Source organism: Rhinatrema bivittatum, chromosome 4, assembly GCF_901001135.1.
Source record: "Rhinatrema bivittatum chromosome 4, aRhiBiv1.1, whole genome shotgun sequence".
NCBI classification, from domain to species: Eukaryota; Metazoa; Chordata; class Amphibia; order Gymnophiona; family Rhinatrematidae; genus Rhinatrema; species Rhinatrema bivittatum.
In genome coordinates, this window is record NC_042618.1 from 335,453,893 (window position 1) to 335,476,191 (window position 22,299).

Consider the following 22,299-nt stretch of genomic DNA (forward strand, 5'->3'; position numbering starts at 1 on the left):
GCGGCCTCCAGGCCACGTGTATGATGCAGGAATGCGGCTCCAGCCATGAAGGAAGCGTGTCGGCGGCCTCCGGGCCGCTAAAGGTGCAGAAGTGCAGCTTCAGCCGCGTGAGGGACACGTCAGCAGCCTCTGGGCCGCGGGAGTAAGAAAAAGAAGAAGAGAAGTGAAGAAGCTGCCATGCAGCTAAAACAGGGCAGTTCACAACACAGTGTTTTCCAACTCTCCTGAAGGCACACCCTTAGCAGTTGGGTTTTCAGAATTACCACAATGAATATGCATTAGATATATTTGCATGTCCTGGATCTCCAACGCATGCAAATCTGTCTCATGCATATTCATTATGGGTACCCTGAAAACCCAACTGGTTAGCTGGGTCTCCAGGAGAGGGATGGGAAACACTTGTGTAAACTATTCACTCAGGCCTAGATTCATCATTTTGCTATAAATTTCACAGGCCTAACGCCTGCGATAAGGAAAAGGGGCAAGGTTAGCCTAATTTTCCTGTTACCGCAGAGCTATATTATCGTACTGCACGTTAAATTTATCGCTGAGAGAGAGAGGTTTGGTTGTGGTCTAGGATTTGGGGGGCAGTTTTACATGCACAGTCAGATGTACGAACAGCACAGTACACATCATTGAACATTTGATGTGATTTGGAATGAGGAAAGATACCCAAAGATGAGTTTTCTACAATGCACTGTCACCCTAGCTTGATGCACTCTCTACCTGGGTGCTATCAAGCTAGGGTAAGAGTACATTGTAGAAATCTCATCTTTGGGTACCTTTCCTCATTCCAAATCACATCAAATGTACTGTGCTGTTCGAACATCTGACTGGGCATATAAAACTGCCCTCCAACCCATAGACCACAACCAAAACCTCATTTCGAGTTTATTCCTATAGTGGTATAAATAAATGACTATTATGTGTGCCACCCCAGAGGCTCTCTTTTTCTCTACTCCATTCCACTCCACTCCATCTCCCCTGCCCGAAACGGAATTTTCAAAAAAATCCCATTTCAGGCACAACTCACAGCTATTGTAGGTCATAATACTAGGAAAAAAAGTGTAGTTAATTTCCAGCGTTATTGCCCATGATAGCATGTATAACACATGCGTTGTGCTAATGCATGCAGCGTTAACACATTTCCTTTTCATTTATTCCTCCCAAAATCTGCTCACCTGAATAAATTTTGCAAATTTGCATACACAGCGCACGCTGCGATAACACAGGCGATATAGCAGGCGTTAGGGCCCTAATGCGATTTGATGAATGACCCTGTCAGCCAGCTAAATTAGTTTATCTTGTAAATCTCTGTGAAGAGCAATGTTAACATTTTCTCTGTCTAGCCCTTGCATATAACTAATTTTAAATAGGGTGGTTATACAAAAGAGGTTGTAAAAGAACACAACTTTGTTTTTTAACTTTAGAAAAGCCCCTAGATTGAAATGCCATTGCATGTGAACCAACATCAAGCTCTGTTGCTAGTGTTCATGGGTCTTTTACTGTTATGATCATCATTTGAATAGTATGTCTGCCTGGAAATTCTGATCCAGCCAGGTGAGGGTTATCAGCTTTGAAGGTCTTCAAAGGAACATCAATACACTTCAAATCCCACTTGTAGAGCAAATCTTCAATGGACCAGTCAGCACTAAAGAAGGAAATATATTCTTTAAGATTTTGACCTCTTGGTTTATATGCATATTTTTTACTTACGTGTGTTCTATTAACACATGAAAAACAATGTCTTTCCTAGTAAATGTTTTCAAAGTTATATTTTTAGAAGTAAACAGTGTGATCTTTAGGCTTTATCTCAGCATGTACAAGGTCCCCTACCATTTCCCTGACCTCAACAAACATTTTATAGCATATATGCAAGATCCCTCATTTTTTATGCTATTTTGAGGATGGGTCACCGTGGGTAGACATATTCTCACAGGACAAACAGGATGATAGTCCTCACATATGGGTGACATCATCAGGATGGAGCCCTATCATGGAACACTTCAGGATAGAGCCCTATCATGGAACACTTGGCACACTGAGCATGCCCCCAACTCTGCATCCAGCAGGGGTCCCCCTTCAGTCTCTTTTTTTCCACGCAGCAGTAGCCACGCAGTTTGAGGAGCTCTTCTTATATTCCTGACAGAAATTTCCTCACGGAATTTTTTTTTTTTTAAATTTGACAAATTTCACCCCATCCGTGGTCCCCCTATCGACCATCGATTCCCGCTTGCGCTAGGTAAGGTTTTACCTCGTTTCGCGGTCAGTTACAGACGGTTCTTCTTTGCGAGGCCTACCGGCCACCGACCGCACCACGACTAAATTTTTCTTAGAGCCATGATGTCGGGTTTTCGTTGGTGCCCCGACTGTCCAAGGACGTTGTCCATCACGGACCCGCATAAGGTATGTGTCTTATGCTTGGGGGCTGACCATGACGTTTTGACATGTACCAATTGTGCCCAAATGACCCCGAAGGGCCGCAGGGCACGGTTAGAAAAAATGGAGTTTCTTTTCCAGGCTGAACAGCCTACTCCATCGAAGGCCTCGACGTCATCAGCACTGTCGCCATCCACCTCTTGACACCAGCCGGACACCGGGAGTTATCATCCGCCTCTTCATCCTCGGCATTGGAGAAAGACCGGACCGAGCATCGGGAGAAGCACTGGCATCGCCATTGAAAGGCTCAGTCCGCTGACCCAGGGAAGCCCTTGACATCGGTGTCGACAGAGTCACCGAGGAAGAAAGCCTATGCAGAGGAGCCTCCAACCTCCTCTATGCCTGGGACACAGAGGCGTTCCCCACCTTCATCAGTGCTGGGAGCCGAGACTCCACTTTCACCGGTGGACCCTCCAGCAACGCCTGTGCCGCCTCCTACTCGAACTGGTGCTTCAAGCTCCAACCTTCTGCGAGGAATTGAACCGAATGGTTCAAGAGGCAGTAATCCAAGGTCTTCTGCCTCCAACAACACCGGCACCGCCTCCAATTCCGGTCACTGACCCGATGCCCACGGTGCTGGCTTCATTACTGGACAGATTGGACATGTTGATCAGGGCTATTCCACCAGTGCCCCCGAAAACACCGATATGTCCTACACCATTGACTCCTATTCTCGTCATAGAAGGATGAGGAATCGTTGATGCCGGAACTGATCCCGGGGCCATCTGGGGTTCTTCCACCGAGAAGTCCATTGAAGTCATCGATTCCATCGGTGCCAATTCCCTCTTCGGTGCCACATTGACCTTTATCGGTGAATCCTTCGATACCCTCGATGCCCCATCCGGTTCCATCAGTGCCACGATCGGATCTTACTGTAATAGGCCTCTTTCTTCCATCTGGAGGTCCAACCGATGCTGGTGACCAACCATACCAGCCCTAGTCGGATGATTCCTCTGAGTCCCAGGATTATGATGACATCCTCTCGGCGTCATCTCCTCCTGAAGAGCGAAAAGACGTTCCCCTCCAGAGGGCCCGTCCTTTATAAGCTTTATCAAGGAAATGTCAGAGGCCATTCCCTTCAAGTTTCAGACAGAGGAAGGCTCCAGGCACAAGATGCTTGAGGTGCTCCAGTTTGTAGACGCCCCCAAGGAGGTTATGTCTATACCGGTTCACGAAGTCCTTCTTGAACTTCTCCAACACCTAGAAGATGTGGTAGGCCTGATTGACAAACTGAAGAGTAGTAAATCACCTGGACCAGATGGTATACACCCCAGAGTTCTGAAGGAACTAAAAAATGAAATTTCAGACCTATTAGTAAAAATTTGTAACCTATCATTAAAATCATCCATTGTACCTGAAGACTGGAGGATAGCAAATGTAACCCCAATATTTAAAAAGGAATCCAGGGGCGATCCGGGAAACTACAGACCGGTTAGCCTGACTTCAGTGCCAGGAAAAATAGTGGAAAGTGTTTTAAACATCAAAATCACAGAACATATAGAAAGACATGGTTTAATGGAACAAAGTCAGCATGGCTTTACCCAGGGCAAGTCTTGCCTCACAAATCTGCTTCACTTTTTTGAAGGAGTTAATAAACATGTGGATAAAGGTGAACCGGTAGATATAGTATACTTGGATGTTCAGAAGTTCCTCATGAGAGGCTTCTAGGAAAAGTAAAAAGTCATGGGATAGGTGGCGATGTCCTTTCGTGGATTGCAAACTGGCTAAAAGACAGGAAACAGAGAGTAGGATTAAATGGACAATTTTCTCAGTGGAAGGGAGTGGACAGTGGAGTGCCTCAGGGATCTGTATTGGGACCCTTACTTTTCAATATATTTATAAATGATCTGGAAAGAAATACGATGAGTGAGATAATCAAATTTGCAGATGACACAAAATTGTTCAGAGTAGTTAAATCACAAGCAGATTGTGATAAACTGCAGGAAGACCTTGTGAGACTGGAAAATTGGGCATCCAAATGGCAGATGAAATTTAATGTGGATAAGTGCAAGGAGATGCATATAGGGAAAAATAACCCATGCTATAAATGAAAATTAGGTCTTACCTCCGATAATTTTCATTCCTGTAGTACCAAGGATCAGTCCAGACTCCTGGGTTTTGCCTCCGCACCAGCAAGTGGAGACAGAGACAAACTTGTCAGGCTCTGTATATATACCGGAGTGCCACCCACAGCCTGCCAGTATAACGCAATGTCAAAGCAGAAATTCCTAAACTGAACATGAACTAACACACCCGGGATAACAACCGGAGAACTAGGCTCACTGATCCCAAAGAGGGCCTGCCCCACAAAACAGGAAGTAACTGTCCTGATACAAAGAATCAAACACAAATATGTTCACCCTGACCAAACACAGCGGACTCTCCAAGCAGAGAAACATTGAGGGTGGGACTCTGGACTGATCCTTGGTACTACAGGAACGAAAATTATCGGAGGTAAGACCTAATTTTCATTTCCCTGTACGTACCGGATCAGTCCAGACTCCTGGGATGTACCAGAGCTGAGACTACGCGGGATGGGATCCGGAGAGGCCCGCTCTTAGAATGCCTGACCCGAAATTGTCAGCCCGTGAGCCCTGAACATCCAGACGATGACGCGCAAAAGTGTGCAACGATTTCCAAGTTGCCGCCCTGCAAATCTCCTGCGGGGAGACCTGCATACACTCCGCCCAGGAAGCCGCCTGGGAACGCGTCGAATGAGCTTTGAGACCCTGCGGAAGACATTTTCCACCGAGTAAATAGGATGAGGCTAGTGCTTCCTTCAACCAGCGAGAAATGGTGGTCTTGGAGGCCATATTACCCCTCTTGGAGCCCTGACAAAGAACAAAGAGGTGATCCGATAGCCGAAAATCATTGGTCACCTCCAGGTACCGCATCAAAGATCTACGGACATCCAGCTTCTTCAAGTCCCTTGATGCTGAATCCGCCCCTGATAGATCCCCAAAGGATGGAAGTTCCACCGACTGGTTCAAGTGGAACGAAGAAACTACCTTCAGAAGAAAGGAAGGCACCGTGGGCAGCGTCACCCCTGTATCCGAAAACCGCAAAAAAGGCTCCCTACAGGACAATGCTTGAAGCTCGGACACTCGCCGAGCAGACCATATCGCCACCAAGAACACTGTTTTTAAAGTGAGAGCCTTAAGGGTTGCCCGCTTCAGAGGTTCGAAAGGGGAGGCACTCTGAGCCTTGAGCACCATGTTCAGATTCCAGGACGGACACGGCACTTTCAAAGGCGGACGCAAACGGATCGCCCCCTTCAAGAAGCGGTTCACGTCAGTATGTGCCGCCAGGGGCCTACCCTCAATGGACCCCCGGAACCAGCCAAAAGCCACTACCTGCACCTTCAAAGAACCACAGGATAATCCCTTAGCCAGACCATCCTGCAGGAAGGATAAAATGTCCGAAACTGAGGATCTGGTAGCTCCAAACACCATGACTCCAAACACCATGACTCGAAGCCCTTCCATACACGCACATACGCCAACGACGTAGACTTCTTCCGCGAACTCAGCAAAGTAGAAACCACTGCGTCCGAATAGCCCCTGCTCTTCAAACGACGCCTTTCAAAAGCCATGACGCTAGATTAAAGCGATCTACCTGATCAAAACACACGGGACCCTGGTGGAGAAGATCCGGAATGTTGGGAAACCGCAGCGGCCCCTCCACAACTAGGTTGAGAAGATCCGCGAACCAAGGACGCCATGGCCACTCGGGTGCCACCAGAATGACCTCGCATGGATGTTCCTCTATGCGCCGAAGGATCCTGCCGATCAGGGGCCAAGGAGGAAAGACATACAGAAGAACCGAGGTGGGCCATGGTAACGCCAAGGCGTCCACCCCTTCTGTCCCCGGTTCCCTTCGCCGGGCAAGAAACCTTGGGGTTAATGGACTTCCCCCTAGACTATCCATTCTCCTCAAACCTGAATGGTAACTAGATAGATACTTCCTTATCAGCCTGCCATATCAATCCAAACAAGTGGATTATGCCTCCCTGCCAGCAGGTAGAGATAGAGAACTACAAGTTGCTCAGATTGTTGCAGTAGTATAGCTTGTTTGCGTTTCTGTCTGCAGCAGGGGCAGTGTTTGGAGGGCTCCTAGTTGACCATTCTTTAGAGACTGCAGTAGAGCCCAACAGGTGAGGAAGTAAATGCAGATTGCCTTTGGGTTCCTGAAATGATGAGTGCCACCCTTGATGGTTCAAATTGTCCTCTTTAGGCTGTGGCCTGTTGATTTCTTCCCCTCCCATCTTGTGGCTTCTGGTCCAGTTCCCTTCCTGATTAAGGGGTCTTTATATTGAGCAAGGTAGTTGACCAAATTTTAAAAAAATGAGGGCAAGAGGGAGAAGGATTGATTACAGGGACTGGGTTTTCAAGATATCCCTAATGAGTATGCATGAGTGATTTGCGTACAATTGAAGTAGTCTGTATGCAAGTCTCTCATGCACATTCATTAGGGGATTAACATAAAAATCCAATCGTTTTCCAACTCTTGAGAACTGCACTGTGCTAGGCACTGGGATGGTAACTTTCAAACCGGCATGCATTCACATATTTGTGCACATATGTCTGCCTGCACCCAGGTATGCAGCCATTTCATAATATACACGCATGTTATAATACAGCCTGGCCACATGCGCCAAATTTTAAGTGGGTGAGTGCATGTGCACACCAAAACCCGCTACTGTTATGAACCCTCCAGTAGCGGTACTACGGGAGGCTCCTTCCCTCTTCCTGGAGGCCGCTCCGATGCCGGGGTCTCGCCTACCAACTATCCAGGATTTGCTCCAGGGCCTGGGAGGCCTCAATGTTCTTGGGGCCTGCCTGAGGCTTGCTTGTGACTGCATGGACTTCCTGGTTTGAGCCACGCCCTTCTCCTAGGGGCCGGCCCGCACCACTCCTCCTTAGTTATAGGGCCAGCTAGGTGTGGGCCTTCCAAACTCCTCCCAGGGAGTCGCCGGTCTGCAGCCCTATAAAAGGACTTCAACTTCCAGTCAGCCTTGCCTTGCATCGGAGTTACTTCACTCTGGAGGCTCCTGCCTGCCAGAGCTTAGTCAGGTCTTCTTCGTGGAGCTCCTCTTCGTTTCGTCATGTCATGTCAAGTCATGTTCGTGCCAGAGGTCCTCATCCAGGTGTCCTGGTGTCTTGTCTTGATCTTCTGTTTCCTGATGTTCCTAATTCCTTGGTGTCCTGCTCCTGTGTCTTCAGCGCTCCTGAGCCTTTTGGTCCTGTCAGGCCATTGCTCTCTCGGATGATGTCTTTCCTGAGCGTGGAGCTGCCTGTTCCTGTGCTCCTGAACAGTCATGTCCTGCCAGCCTTTGTGGTGCTTCGGGCGACATCTGGCTTTCTCATCGGAGTTCCAATTCAACTGCATTCTTCCCTGTGCTCGTCCCGTTCTCAGCGTGGTCCGTGACTAGCCTTCTCGGGCTGTGTAGGGCACGTAGGATAGGGTGGTCCGCGACCAGTCCCGCGGGTGGACTGTGTAGGGCGCCCTGAGACACAGTGCCAATGTCCTTCTGCCCAGCTTTTCGTCTCGTCTGGACTTCATCAAGTTCCTCGCCTCGTCCTGGATGCCATTGCATCAGTCTTGGTATCATGTTAACGTCTTGTTCCTGATGTCGTCGCATCGACCCTGGTCCGGGATGCCGTCGCATCAACCATTGGTCTGTGATGTCTTCGCATCAGCCTTGGTGCCATGTCTTCAGCTACCTTGGTGTCTTGTCTTGCTTCAACCCTCATCTGTGATGCCGCGCATCAACCTTGGTCTTATGTCTTCGTGTCAAGGCCTCAGTCTGCCCTCATTCTCAGGCCAGGCCTGCTGCTCCATGCTGATCTAAGCGGCAGGTCCGAAAGGGCTCGGAATGGTCGGAGGACCATTCACATTCCAACATCATCATGTTGTTGGCTTTAAAAGCTTGCAGGCCTGGCAGAGGGTAAGCCCGTCACCCATGTTGGAACACGCCGTCAACCCTAGGTTTAGTCCTGGATCCATCTGGGGTTCGGGCTGAGGCACACGAAAACACCCTCACATAACAGCTACTACCGTATAAATCAGGGGATTTTAAAAAAAGAGTGTGTGCCAATGCCATTTCCAGTTTTACCAGTTCATCCCCAGTTCGCCCATGCAATCCCTGTATTGATAGCCTTCATTCCCCCCAGTTAACCATGACCCTTAAACCCCTGCAGTTCTGCCTATTTTTCTTTCAATTTTTAACTTACACGACATTACAGCAGTGTAGGGAATATCCCAATTCTTGCTAACAGGACAAGCAGCTAAGATGGTCTTTCTTACGTCAGTAAAATATGGACATTGGTTATTGGTAGCCAGATGCAGAGTTGAAAAGAGACTTTGCAGTTGCCATGTATGTGACAAATCTAGACAGATTTATAGGCCCTTCCAGCCTAGCTGGAGCCAAAAGAGGCCAAGAGAAACACAAGAACAACTGGTACTGTGTGAATCTGCACAGACAAAACACTAGAGGCCTCTTTTGATGGTGCTAGGGCCAATTCAAGAGCAGGACATATCAGTGTACTGCCAGATATGTGAACAACTGACAGTCATCAAACTGACCTCTCGCTGAATCTGGAGGAGACAAAGGAGTAGTAAAAGAGCAGGAAAATCAGCTGATTAGAGCCTTAATTATGCATTCACCCAACTGTGCATGAAGCTGCTGAATTATGCATAGGTGAGCCCTTAAAAGCAGCGGGGTGCAAGCACTCAGGGTTGTCATATCATTGTCATTCGATTGTTGCTCATCCAATCAAGAAGACAACCCATCTGAGTGCTGTTGCATCTCCTCTGCTTTGTCTCTCTGTATCCTGGGCAGAAGCAACTTGTAGAGACAAAGGGCACAGCAGAGAATGTCCCAGCCATCACAGGTATCCGAGACTGGATAGCTGAACAGCTCCTGTTGCTGCAATGATAAGAGACTGCCTGTCTACCCCCGTACCAAAGCCCTGCGAAGGACTGAGACCGTCGGACCAAAGACCCAGAGAAAGTGTGTCTCTGCAAGTCCCACATGGTGAGAAACTGTGGACTCCATTCCCTATTAGGTGGGTTAGGAATTTAATGCTTTTAGCACTTCATATGCAAGTCTCTGCTAGAGGGGGGTTGATGCTAGCATTAATTAATTGTAATCTGATAAGCACTGGATGTCAAGCATGCTTTCCTAACTGTTGTTTTTCTTATTTTCTGTTTCCCTAATGATAAGTGCTGTTCCTGTATTAGCGACATTACGCCTAGCTCTGTGAAACTGAGAAATAAAGCATTACTTAGACAAATAGTCTGATGAATTCTCTAATCAGACAGACAGGAAGTCGCTGGTAAATAGGAGGTACATATAAGGGGGAGGTAGGGTTGAAAATCCGAACTCTTCCCCCTATAGCAGAAGTAAAGTCGCATGACAGAGGGCTTCGGCACACACCAGTCATGTCAGTATTTACATGCACATCTTACGGTTATGCTCCAAACCCGTTCAGACCACGCCCACGCCCCTTTTTGAGAACTTCTGAGATGGGCATGCTGCAGGAGATAAGTGCATATCTCGGCTGCTTTTAAATTTTATTTATTTAAGGCTTTTATATACCGACTTTCTTGATACAAATCAAATCAACTCGGTTTGCATTGAACTAAGTGGTTAACCGTAACCAATTAACAAGAGGCAGAATTTGATGAAGCATAAAGTTACATTATAACAAGGGCGCAAAAACTGGGGATAGGAAAATAAAGGGGGGAGAACAGAGATAGTATACTATATACAGGTAAAGGTGTGGGATGGAGGCAGAGGAGCCAACCTCTTAATGACGTATTTATGTGTCTTAGCGCTTGTTTAATTACAGTGGAGAAGGGAACAATTCTGAGTCAAGCTATTGGATTAGGAACAGGGAAAGGCTCGACCGAAAAGCCATGTCTTGAGTTTCTTTTTAAAAGTTAGGAGACAGGTTTCCTGCCTGAGGTCCGGGGGCATGGCGTTCCAGATGGAGGGACCTATCGTTGAGAATGCTCGGTCTCTGATGTTTGAGTGGTGCACCACTTTGACTGGAGGAACGTGTAATCCACTTGGCATGGGCAAGCCCAACTTCTTTGCACATCCCCTAATTAATACGTATCTCATTTTTAAAATTCACCTCTGGGTGCATCAGAAAAGTGATTCTCTTTATTATGGTAGGAGGTGCCTAATGAGTACATTATTCTTTAAATGGGAGATTAATGAAAATAAACAGCAATTTTGTGGAAATTACCCTTACAGAATTTAAACTCATTTTGAAGATAACTCTGGGATACTTTTAAAAATTGGTTTTCTATTCTCACTTAAATCTTTTCTTCTTATTTTGATATGCAATTATTGAATTTTAAATTAAACCGCAAAAATAGCTCACTTACAAGTCTCTTCACCTATGTATAATTCATGCCTGTGAAATGGAATTATGGAGGATACCTAGAGTGCACATGAAACACACACACACACACACCCCACATTTTTCATTGTTTTGTGAAGGGGAAGAAGCAAATCACCTTCTAACTTGGTATGAAGTCCAGAACTGAGCCTGTGAATTCTTTTGCATCAAGAAATGCACACTAGATAAAACATCTTCAAAATCTGCAGATGAATTAAAAGATGAATTAAAAACACAAGCAGGCATAAATAAAAATGACCGAGTACAAAAATGTTTAATTCTCTGCTTAGGAATTAAAATCAAAACTTAATCCACTCTAGTTAAGGATATCAAAACCGATCAATGCCAAAAGTAAAAGTCTTTTTATCTGATTACCTTCAGTCATCTAATATTACAAGTGAAACGCAAGACCGAGTGACCCACATTCTATTTCAACTGTGACTCTTGTCTTGCCACAACATGGATAACTGAAAACCAGAGTAATTATCATTCATCATGGCTTGCCTGATGAAGATGAAACATTCTGATTAATTGTCTTACTGGTCTCAAACTATTAGATATTTTCTAGAGGCCTAAATTTATTTTGAATCATGTCTTTTAGCAAACACTTAACATGTTCTTAATTTTAAAATGAAGATCTCAAAACATAAAAAAAAAGTTTACCTGCTGGTTCATAAAACACATCTGATCCCAAAATAATGTCCAAGGGAGGTAGTGCCAGCAGATCAGGTGATACCTCTCCCCATGTGAGGCCAACAACAGACACCCCGAGGACATCATTCATTTGACAGCTTTGGTGACAGTTCTCCAGGCACTGAGGTAACTCTGCACTGTCTGACAATATCACTTCGGCACCACATTTTGCAGCCACCACACCTGGCAGGCTCACCCCTGCACCAATCTAAGCAAAAGTAATTATTAAATACAATTCAAAAATATCTGGTACATGCAAGAAGGGAAATTTCCATGTATACTTTCAATAACATTTAGTTTTATTGACTTAATTCCCTATATCCAAATTTGAAAATTAACGAGCAGTCCTTTTTAATGAAAAAAAGTATATCAAAATAACTGTTGCTCTCCTATTTTTGGCACATTATTTCTAAATTAAGATTTGGAAAGGAAGAGCTGCAATAACTACGGAGAAGGTATTGCTGAGTGGCTCCGAATTTGATGAGAAAAGTCAGATGTGGCAGTCAAGGGCAAAGCAACAGAGGTGCCGGTAGGCAGCTTTGTGAACAAAAAATGGAAAACGATCACCCAGGATCAAGAAGCACACACGGGGGTGGGGGGGGGGGGGGGGAATTTGAGATCAGAATTAAGGAATGAGTTAGGAGATGCTGCATTTAAAAAAGCTTCCAATTCAAGCAGAGAGCTACCGTCTTGGAGGTAATTTTTACGCATGACATAGTGTGGTTGCCATATTATTCCACTTGGATAAGGAGAAATACAGGTAAAAAAAAAAAAAAAGGTTATAGCTGATAATTGGATTGATACATTTCTGAATTGTTTTCAAGACCTAGTCAGAAATGTTTGAAGTTAATCTAATAAAAAGGTAATCCAACTTTTTGTTGATCTTTTACGTTTTAGAGATGATAGAATTGGCATGGTCAAGAAAGGAGAAAGGTTGGTAAAGGGATGCAGGTCACAGGAAGAAGAGCCGAAGAACACACATAGTCAAGCACTGTCTGCAGAGAAGGGATAATGAAGTTTTAGGATAGAATTCAGATGAGGAACTAAATTCTCCATTGTAAAAGCTTATATGGATTAAGACCAAAAATGCTCATTCCCCTTGTTTCTAGATTTGAAGGTTGATGAAGTGTTCCTGAAACTTACCCTTCTACTCGAGGTTCGGACAGACTTCCTGGCTGTATTTTACTGATTGGTCTGGCAAGTGAAAAGTTTTAAGAGAGGCATGAAAAGAAAAAAAAGTTAGCAGCTGCCTGCTGCCATCTCACAAATGGTACTGGACTTGCACTGAGAACCTCTCTCTGCACATAAAACCCACATATTCACCACTTTCAGAGCAATTTTACCTCCAAAATCTTCTTGCCAGTCAGTTCTCTTCTGTGAAACCACACAAACTGAGCAAGGACCACAGCACAGGGCCACACATACATCCCATACTGGGAATTCAGGATCTGAAACAATAAAAACAAGTTGATAGCAGATGAATTAGCCATGCTGTCTGGGTACATCCTCTGTGCCACTAAGTGGTGGAGCTCTCTAAGATCACCCAAAGTCTTTTGGTGAGGTGTTCCTCCCTGCATACCAGCAATGTCTCCTCGAGGCTCCTCAGTCCGTGTCAAAGCAAGATGAAATGCAATGCCGAACTGTCCGGGGAGGCGGGCGGGTCAGCATGGCTAATTCATCTGCTATCTCTGGAAAACACCGTTTAGGGTAAGCAAACTTGCTTTTTTCCCCATAAACAGCTGAATTAGCCACGCTGTCTGGGAGTCACCAGCTGAAGTATTGAGCGTGTAGTTTATGTGAGTATTTATATGTAATGGAACGCTCAATACAATATAATAGACAGTTCCTATAGTGAGTTGGTTAGGATTATCCGCCTCATCTCTGCATCGTCTTTGGTCTGTTTGTCTAGACAATAATGAGATGTGAAAGTGTACAGTGCATGTGGCTGCTTTACAGATATCTGAGATAGGTACATTGTGAAGATGTGCGACGAAGGCAGCCATTGCTTGCACTTGATGGGCTTTGGGTGTAGAGGATAAAGTTTCAGAACGTTTTTGGTAGCAGAAATGTATGCAGTTAGAAATCCAGGATGATAAAGTTAGTTTGGAAACGGGAAGTCCTGGAGCGTTTGGATTGAATGAGAGGAAAAGTTGTGAATGTCTGTTGGTAGACTGAGTTCATTTCTTGTAATATGCAAGTGCACGTTTTCAGTCCAATATATGGAGACGCCGCTCGCTGTCATTTGCGCGCGGTTTGGGATGGAAAGTTGGCATGGTAATGGTCTGATTCAAGTGAAAGGAAATTAGGATGTGTACGTAGCATCAGCTTGTCAAGGTAGAATTCAAGATAAGGTGGGTAGTATACTAGTGCTTGAAGGTCACTGATTCGCCTTGCGGATGAAGGAGCGACTAAAAATAGCACTTTCCAGGATAGGTATCGAAGATGGCAGCTGTCCATTGGTTCAAAAGGTGGTAACATGAGTTGTTCCAGAACTGGGTTGACATCCCATGGCACTGGTTGTTTCTTTAAGGGGGGGTCGTAGATGTAGAACACCCTTCATAAAGCGAGAAATAAAAGTATGACAGGCTACTGATTCCCCGTTTAGAGGAGTGTGGTAAGCTGCTATCGCGCTAAGGAGAACAAGAAGAGTGGCAGTGGCCAGACCCTGAGTATAAAGTAGATGGAGGTAACTTAGAAGACGTTCCGGTGGACACATTAGTGGGTCTGCATTCGTTGAGTAACACCAGGATACGTAACGTGCCCATTTACGTTGGTAGTTTTGTCATGTTGATGGTTTCCTGGATGCGATCAAAATATCTTCCAGTTGAGGTGAAATGTTCAGATTTTGGAACGTGACCCTTTCAATCTCCATGCAGTGAGATTCAGTGATGCGTGTAGTGGATGAAGCATTGATCCTCATTGTTGGGTGAGGAGGGTGGGGGCATTCCCTAGAGGAATCGGTTTGCAAATTGATAGTTGAACTACATAGCTGTACCATGGTTGACGTGCCATGCCGGAGCAATGAGGATCAGATTCGAACTGTCTTCGATGCACCTCTGTACTGTTCGGTAGATCAGTGGAATAGGAGGGAACGCATAAAGGAGGTCTTGAGACCAATCCAGGAGAAAAGCATCTTGTGTCAGCCGGCATGTGCTGGGGTACTCTGAGCAAAAAAGATCGACTTTCTTGTGTTCTGTTGCAAAAAGGTCTATTCAGGGAAGACCCCAAATGGAGAAGAGTCGGTTGGTGACACTTTGATACAGTTCCCACTCGTGTGGGTGAAAGATTCTGCTCAACTTATCTGCCTTGGAGTTGTTGATCCCAGGTAGATATGTGGATTTGAAGGAGATCTCCTTGGAGTGGGCCCAGTCCAGAATCTGTATTGCTTCTCTGCAAAGATTCCATGAACCGGACCCGCCTTGCTTGTTTATGTAAAACATTGCCACTTGATTGTCGGTATGGATCATGATGACATGGCATAGCAGGGCGTGCTGAAAAGCTTGTAGGGCATACTTGATAGCCCTCAATTCCAGGAAATGTATGTGATAATTGCGCTCATGGGTGGACCACAACCCTTGAGTCTGAAGGTCGGAAAGATGGGCTCCCCAGCCTTTGAGGGAGGCATCTGTGGTGAGAATCAGTTGATGTCGTAGGGGTCTGAGAGGTGAGCCCTCTGTGAATGCTTCTGGGGTTAGCCACCAGCGGATGTCTACTTTCATGTTGGTTGTTAGTTGCATAGGTGTTGATAATGGACTTAGGAATTGAGACCATTGGGTTTTTAGGCTCCATTGTAGACGACGGATACGTAGTCTCGTGCGTGGGCCCATGTAGATGCATGCTGCCATGTGACCCAGTAAGGTTAAGACTTGACGGGCTGTAGTTCTGACAAGTGGTAAGAGACGCTGGGCCAGTGTGGTGAGAGCTAATGCTCGAGGTTGTGGCCAGAAAGCCCGGTCTTGAACGGTGTCTATAGAAGCCCCTATGAAGGTTAGCGTTTGTGTCTGTTGCAGATCTGACTTTTCATAATTTATGAGAAGTCCTAGATTGTCTAGGCAGTTTATCGTCTGAAGTAAATTGTTCCGTAGAAGGACTGGTCTGGGGCCTACTAATAGCCAGTCGTCTAGATAGGGAAAGATTTGAATTCCCTGTTGACATGAGCCACCACTACTGCTAGACATTTCGTGAATACTCTTGGTGCGGAGGAGAGACCGAACGGAAGAACTTTGTACTGGAAATGTCTCATGTTCATCTGAAAACGGAGGTAAGTCCAAGAATTTGGATGCATTGGAATGTGGGCATATGTGTCTTTCAGATCTGTGGAGCACATCCAGTCTCCTGATTGTAGGAAGGGAAGAATGGATTTGAGAGAAGTCATTTATAATTTCTTCTTCGTTAGGAATTTGTTGAGGGAGTGTAGGTCTAGAATAGGGCAGAGTCCCCCCGATTTTTTTGGGAATTAGGAAGTATTGTGAATAGAATCCCTTGTGGTACTGGGATGAGGGCAACTCCCGTATGCAGTGTTGATGGAGTAGATGGTGTACTTCCCGAAGGAGAGTTTCCCAATGAACATCCTGATGCTTGGGTACCACTGGATGTGGTAGTGATGGAAGGGATATAAAATTGAGAGAGTATCTGTCCCATATGATATTGAGGACCCATGAGTCTGATGTTATAGTGCTCCATTGAGAAAGAAAGTGGGACAGCCGTCCTCCAACTTTCTAGTCAGGTAGTGGTGGCTGTGTTATCCCTAAAAACTTTGCTGGTTTTTGGGTGGTTGAGGATCAGCAGCCTGGCATGGCTGATGAGGAGCACGTGGCCGCTGACGAGGAGTTGGCTGTTGGTAAGGTTGTTGACGAGGATTTGGATATTGTTGTGGCCTATAGACAGGGTAAGGACAATATTGTCGTCTGGAATAAGGTTTTTTATATGAACCGAAGGGTCGTTTAGAGGATGGTGTCTCGTGCTGAGTTAGCGAGAGTACTGCTACCTTTTGTTCTTTTAATTAGCAACAGTCTCCATTAATTTATCCCCGAACAAGTTGTCTGGTCGACAGGGAAGGTTCGCAAGCTTTTCATGCACGCCATCACGTATAGCGCTTGCCCATAACCAAGCTAGTCACCGAGCTGCAATGGCATTAGCTGATGTTTTTGCAGAGGAGGTTTCAAATCCCTCATAAATTGATCGCAAGAGATGACGAAGGCCTTCTTCCATATCATGGAATTCAGGTGGAGTGGTGTTATCAATCGATCCCTGTTGCTAAATAGATTTTAAAGATTGCAGACATTCAAAGAGATATTGCGCCACATAAAACTGATGGTTTTGTATTTTGGCGTTTAGAACTCTTGATTGATAAACTTTTTTAGTGAAATCATCTAAAGCTTTATTGTCACGACCTGATGGGTTGTTGTGAGTGCAGCCTGGTTTTCCTTGCTTTCTGCATGGCTGATTCTACAGCCATTGAAGCGTGTGGTAGTTGCACGTTAGTGTAGAAAGGTGAGTCACGCATTTCCTCGATGTGGGTGTAGTGGAAAATGGAGAATCCCAGGACTTTTCCAGCAGTGATTCTAAAACTGGATGTGAAGGTAGTGCCGTAGGCTCAGCAGGAGTGTCAAAACTTTTAAGGACGCCAAACATTTGTCTGGGGTCTGGTATCCTTTTGGTTTCCACACCCAACCGGTGACCCACTTTTTCCAGAATTTGTGAGTAAGTGATATCTTCTGGTGGAGAGATCGGCTCCGGTGGTAACTCATGCGGGTATCCCATTGATGATCCGGGAGAGGGGGATGAAGTTGAAGAGGCAATCGGTAGAGGCGAAGGGGCTCTAGGTAGTGTTTTCGGTGCTGGTCCCGGTTGAGGGGACGAGGGCATCTCTTGTGGTTCAGCAGGAATAGGTTGATTTTGTTTCTCAACGGATTCAAAAAATTGAGATAAAATGTAATACATCTGCTTTAAGGATATTAGTGTCAGGAGCTTTTAGAGGGCCCTCTTCCATGAGAGAATGAGTCGGCATGGAATGAAGTGGCTCTGGCAGATCTGAGTCTCCGCGACTATGAGAGGTTGTAGATAGTACGGAGAGAACTTCCGAAGAAGTGAAAGAAGAAAAAAAGAGTTGGATCTCCATGGGGGAGACGGACTTCCTTCCAGGGATAGCACTAATGGTGAAGTACTTCTTCTTTTGTGTCCTGTATGATGTTTCTTGTGTGCTATGACTGGTTGCGTTGGCAGCATCAATTGTACGAGTTGTGCGCTGTGTTGCTTGGGCATCGATGCAGTGTCTTGGGTGCGTTGATGCGTGGAGTCAAAGCGTCAGTGCATCGATGGTGTACTGACGTGCCGGTGCGTCAATGTTCCTTCGGCGCTTCGGATCGTTGATGCGGTGAAGTTTCTTTGACGCGTTCATGCGTCGGAGGTGCCTTGACGTCACGAGGCATCGACGCTTGCGACTCAGAATGCATCCTCGGCGCATCTCCCACGCTCTGCGTTGTTTGGATTTGGATTTTTTTATTTCTTTGGACCGGGAGGGTCCACAGAGGTAGCCCTTCGATGGCCTTGTGTTTTGGGAGTCGACTTCGGTCCCGGAGCCAACTTAACTGAAGTTTCAGAGGGGCATATGAGCCTGATGCTCTCTCTCTTAAAGGGGCGATTTTCTCAGCTCTTTGGTGCTGTGCCCATGGGGACATGCGGCTGCAGTCCCGGCAATTAGCCTGGTCATGTCTAGGACCCAGGCATAAATAACAAAATTGGTGTCTGTCCGTCACAGACATGATTTTCCCACATTCACAAAACTTGTGACCTGGTCTAGGCATATTTAGTGAAGGGAGGTATCCTTTTCCAAGGTTTAAAACAGTTTCCTATCGGGTTTTTTCCTCAGAAGTTCTCTTTCCTCACAGAGAGAAGAGCTCCGTGTGCATTCAGTAGCGCTGAACAAAACGGACTGAGGAGCCTCGAGGAGACACGGCTGGTATGCAGGGAGGAACACCTCACCAAAAGACTTTGGGTGCTCTTAGAGAGCTCCGCCACCTAGTGGCATGGAGGACATACCCAGACAGCATGGCTAATTCAGCTGCTTAATCTATGGGAAAAGAACTTTGAACAATTTTTCCAATAATATACATCATTGGAAAGGCATTTGAAAAGATAAACAGAAATATGCATTTTCCCTTTTTAACTTTATCACTAAAATCTATAATTAGAAAATATTTCCAAGAATGAAAGAGAAAATTATCTATATTACATTGTATTTTAGATTTACATCACTATTCTCCAAACAAGGACCCAGGGCAGCTTATCATCAAAATACAGCACAATAACATAAGTACAATAGCATGTACATACAAAACACTTCTGAGGTCAATATTCAAAGCTGGCCATTTAATTAACTAAGCCAGATATAATTATCCAACTAAGTTACAATGCATATCCAGTGGCATGGCAAAGCCACTGAATATACGTGTATATATGCACACGTTGCTGGATAAGTCTACCTGGCTAAGCTTAGACCTGCCCTATGGGGTATCTAAACTGAGATGAATACTTATATGCCTGACTCTGAATAATCAGTAGTTAGGTGTATAAAGGTTATACATCTAACTTGCCCCACCCCTGATCCGCCCAATGCACGTCCACTTTTTTTGTGCAACATTTTAGCTGAATAAGGGACTTCTATGGCTAAGTGGCGGCCACCGGACATGGGTGCATATTCAGCGGCTGCTACTTAGCCGATAAGTCCTGCTTATCTAGCTAAACAGTGCTGAATGTGCTTTGAATATTCACCTCTCTGCTTTCAGTTGGCTGTGTTGAAAATGCTACTCTTCCATTTAAAGGTAAAATATAATAAGCATCTTGTTTTTAGGTCAAATTACGCTAACCTGCCCTCACACCATTAGATACGTCAAAGACTGTTTTAGATCCTAGAGCCAGTTGTACTCAGCATTTTTCCCATAGGAACAACAAAGGGACACTCCTTATTAATCTGGCCCTTAATCTACAAATTCTGTGTAGTCTCTAAAAACATGTTTACTTTATTTGGCAAGTGTATTCATAGTTACACAGTAACACAGTAAATGACAGCAGATAAAGACCCATTTAGTCTGCCTAATAGCGATTTTATGCGCATCTCTCTAATCCCAGTCTCTCCTTTAGGGTTGCAACCGATGCTCAATGCAGATTACCCTTCCAGGAAACCCAGTGCAGCCCTAGGCTGCACCCGTCGCTCAGTGAAGGCTGCCCAATGCCCTCATTACCATTCTCTTGTCATCAGCGATCCTCTGTGTTTATTCCATGCTTTTTTTTTTTTTTAAGTCTGCCATTTGCCTTGTCATCACCACCTCCTTTAGGACATTCCAGGCATCCACCATCTTCTCTGTGAAAAATGACCTGCTAACATTGCTCCTCAACCTACCCTCCTAAAGCTTTATATTGTGACCCCTAGTTCTATATCTTCCTTTCCACTGAAAAAGCTTGGCTTCCTGTGCATTAATACTCTTCAGGTTTAAATCTCTCTATATATGTTGCGTCCGTCGGTCGCAGACGGCTGCGACCACCCTGCCTCACCTCTTTTTTGCCTCTCTCATCCTCCATGGGTAAGATGGCTGCCTCCGGTGCCAAGTGCCGAAACCCTTGGCGTCTCCAACTCAGCATGGGCGTCCCCGTCTGCCATGCTCCTTCCTGTGGCTCCTAGGGCACACTTGCACACACTGCCTACGCTTATATACATGTCATGGCGGGAACCTCGGGGGCATCCCCACCGCATGATGTCAATACCTCTGGGTATTTAAGCCTCCACTCCACTTCCAACAAACGAGTTAGCAAGGACTTCGGTTTAGCTACTCTGACCGCTTCTAAGCTGCACGCTTAGACTCCTCGCTACCCTCCGGGGTATCTCGCTCCTGAAGAAGCTCTGGGCACCCACTCCTCGGGGGCCTCTTGCTTCTACCTACCCTTCGGGGTTTTCTACTATTTAGACAACCGCTCCTTGGGAGTCTTTCTTCTTTTTCAGGATTCTGCACTTCCAGGTACTTGCGCCTCAAGTCATCCAAGTAGGGGTGGACCAGAACCCCTTCCTTGTGGAGAGCTGCCGCCACCACAACCATGATCTTGGCAAAGGTCCTGGGAGCCGTCGCCAATCCGAAAGACAGGGTGCAGAACTGGTAATGCTCTCCCAGAACCATGAACCTCAAATATTTTTAGAGATCGCGTCATATCCCAATGAGCAGATATGCTTCTGTCAGGTCCAAAGAGACGAGATACTCCCCTCTGTGTACTGATGCAATGATGGACCGCAGAGTCTCCATATGGAAGCGGGGAATTCAGAGTCTTGTTTACCTTCTTTAAATCCAGAATGGGACAGAAGGCACCTTCCTTTTTCGGTACCACGAAATAGATGGAGTAACGACCCCGCCTTCGCTCTCCCAGAGGCACCAGCACAATGGCTTCCAGCTCTCGGAGGCGAAGGACAGTGTCCTGAACTGCCACCCTCTTCTGCATGTAAGAGCACGGGGAAACCAGAAAACAATCGCTTAGAGGCCGAGCAAATTCTAAAGCGTAGCCTTTTTCTATGACACTTAAGACCCATTGGTCCGACGTGATCTTGACCCACTCCTCGTAGAAAAGAGCCAACTGGCCCCCTGTCGTTGGCACCAAGGAATGAACCGGCCTCGCCTCATTGGGGGGATTTAACTCCACCCTGCCCCTGGGAAGAGCCATCTTGCCCAGGCCAGCGTCCATGAAAGGACCAGTTCCACAACTGCTGCCTGCCGGCGCTTTGACATGAAGAAGACCCTGAAGATCTTGAGGACCTGAATCGTCAATTTCCACAAAAGCGAGAGCGAGAGGGAAAAGTATTCCTAGCTTTCGGTTTGTCCCCTGAGAGCTTATGAACCTTATTCTCCCCGAGGGACTTAATCATTTCTTCTAAGTCCTTCGTGAAAAGCAACTTCCCTTTAAAGGGCAATAAACCAAGCTGTGGTTGGAAGAAATATCTGCTGCCAAATTCCTCAACCAGAGGAGTCTCCGAGCTGACATTGCTGCCACCATGGACCTCGAAGTAGTACGGAGGTCATAGAGTGCATTCGCACTATAGGCCACAAAAGCTTCCAGCCGCTAGACCTGTACGGTCTCCATGGGTGACAAGGTCCTATCCTTCTGTAATTGCTGAACCCAGCGCAGACCTGCTCACAACATAAAACTGCTACACATAGCAGCCCGGACTCCCAGCACAGACACCTCAAAAACCTTTTTGAGGTGACCTTCCAGCTTCCGATCCTGAAGATCCTTGAGCGCCGTGGGGCCGGTGACTGGGATGGTCGTCTTTTTAGTGACCGTTGAAATTGAAGCATCCACTTTAGGAATCCTCAGGAAATCCATCGCTTCCTCCGGTAGCGGATACAACTTATCCATGGCTCGCTGTTGCGACCATTGGTCTGCGACGGCTTTGCCCCGCCTACCTCACTCTTCTTGCGGCTCCTCCCGCTCACCTCGGACTACTGGCTGCTGCGGCGTCTGTCTGCCGACCTCTCCAGCGTCCCCTACCGGCTTTGGTGCTGCTTCCCGCCATGCTCCTCCAAAGTACCATAGGGTGCGCAAGCGCACGCCGCCCTCATCTTTATTTCCTCATTGGTGCAAACCTCAGGGGCGTCCCCCTGAGATGACGTCACGCTGCCCGGATATTTAAGCCTACTACTTTTGCTAGCTAATCGAGTTAGCAACCCAGAATTCTACGAATGGGATTCGCTCTCCAGCGTTATCTGGAACTCTT

The 22,299-nt window shown here is 46.2% G+C and overlaps 1 protein-coding gene across 5 annotated transcripts in view; it reads right to left on the reverse strand.

Moving 5' to 3' along the window:
* Positions 1 to 765: 765 nt before the first annotated feature.
* METTL23 (methyltransferase like 23) overlaps positions 766 to 22,299 on the reverse strand; it is a 33,443-nt gene continuing 11,909 nt past the window's right edge. For all 5 annotated transcript variants that reach the window (XM_029600409.1, XM_029600412.1, XM_029600411.1 and 2 more), the window contains 4 exons: positions 12,887 to 12,991; positions 11,514 to 11,751; positions 10,969 to 11,053; positions 766 to 1,651 (listed from right to left, as the gene is read on the reverse strand). In XM_029600409.1, coding sequence (XP_029456269.1) covers positions 1,492 to 1,651; positions 10,969 to 11,053; positions 11,514 to 11,751; positions 12,887 to 12,970 — 567 coding nt within the window. In that variant the 5' untranslated portion in view covers positions 12,971 to 12,991 and the 3' untranslated portion in view covers positions 766 to 1,491. The remainder of the gene's footprint in view (positions 1,652 to 10,968; positions 11,054 to 11,513; positions 11,752 to 12,886; positions 12,992 to 22,299) is intronic.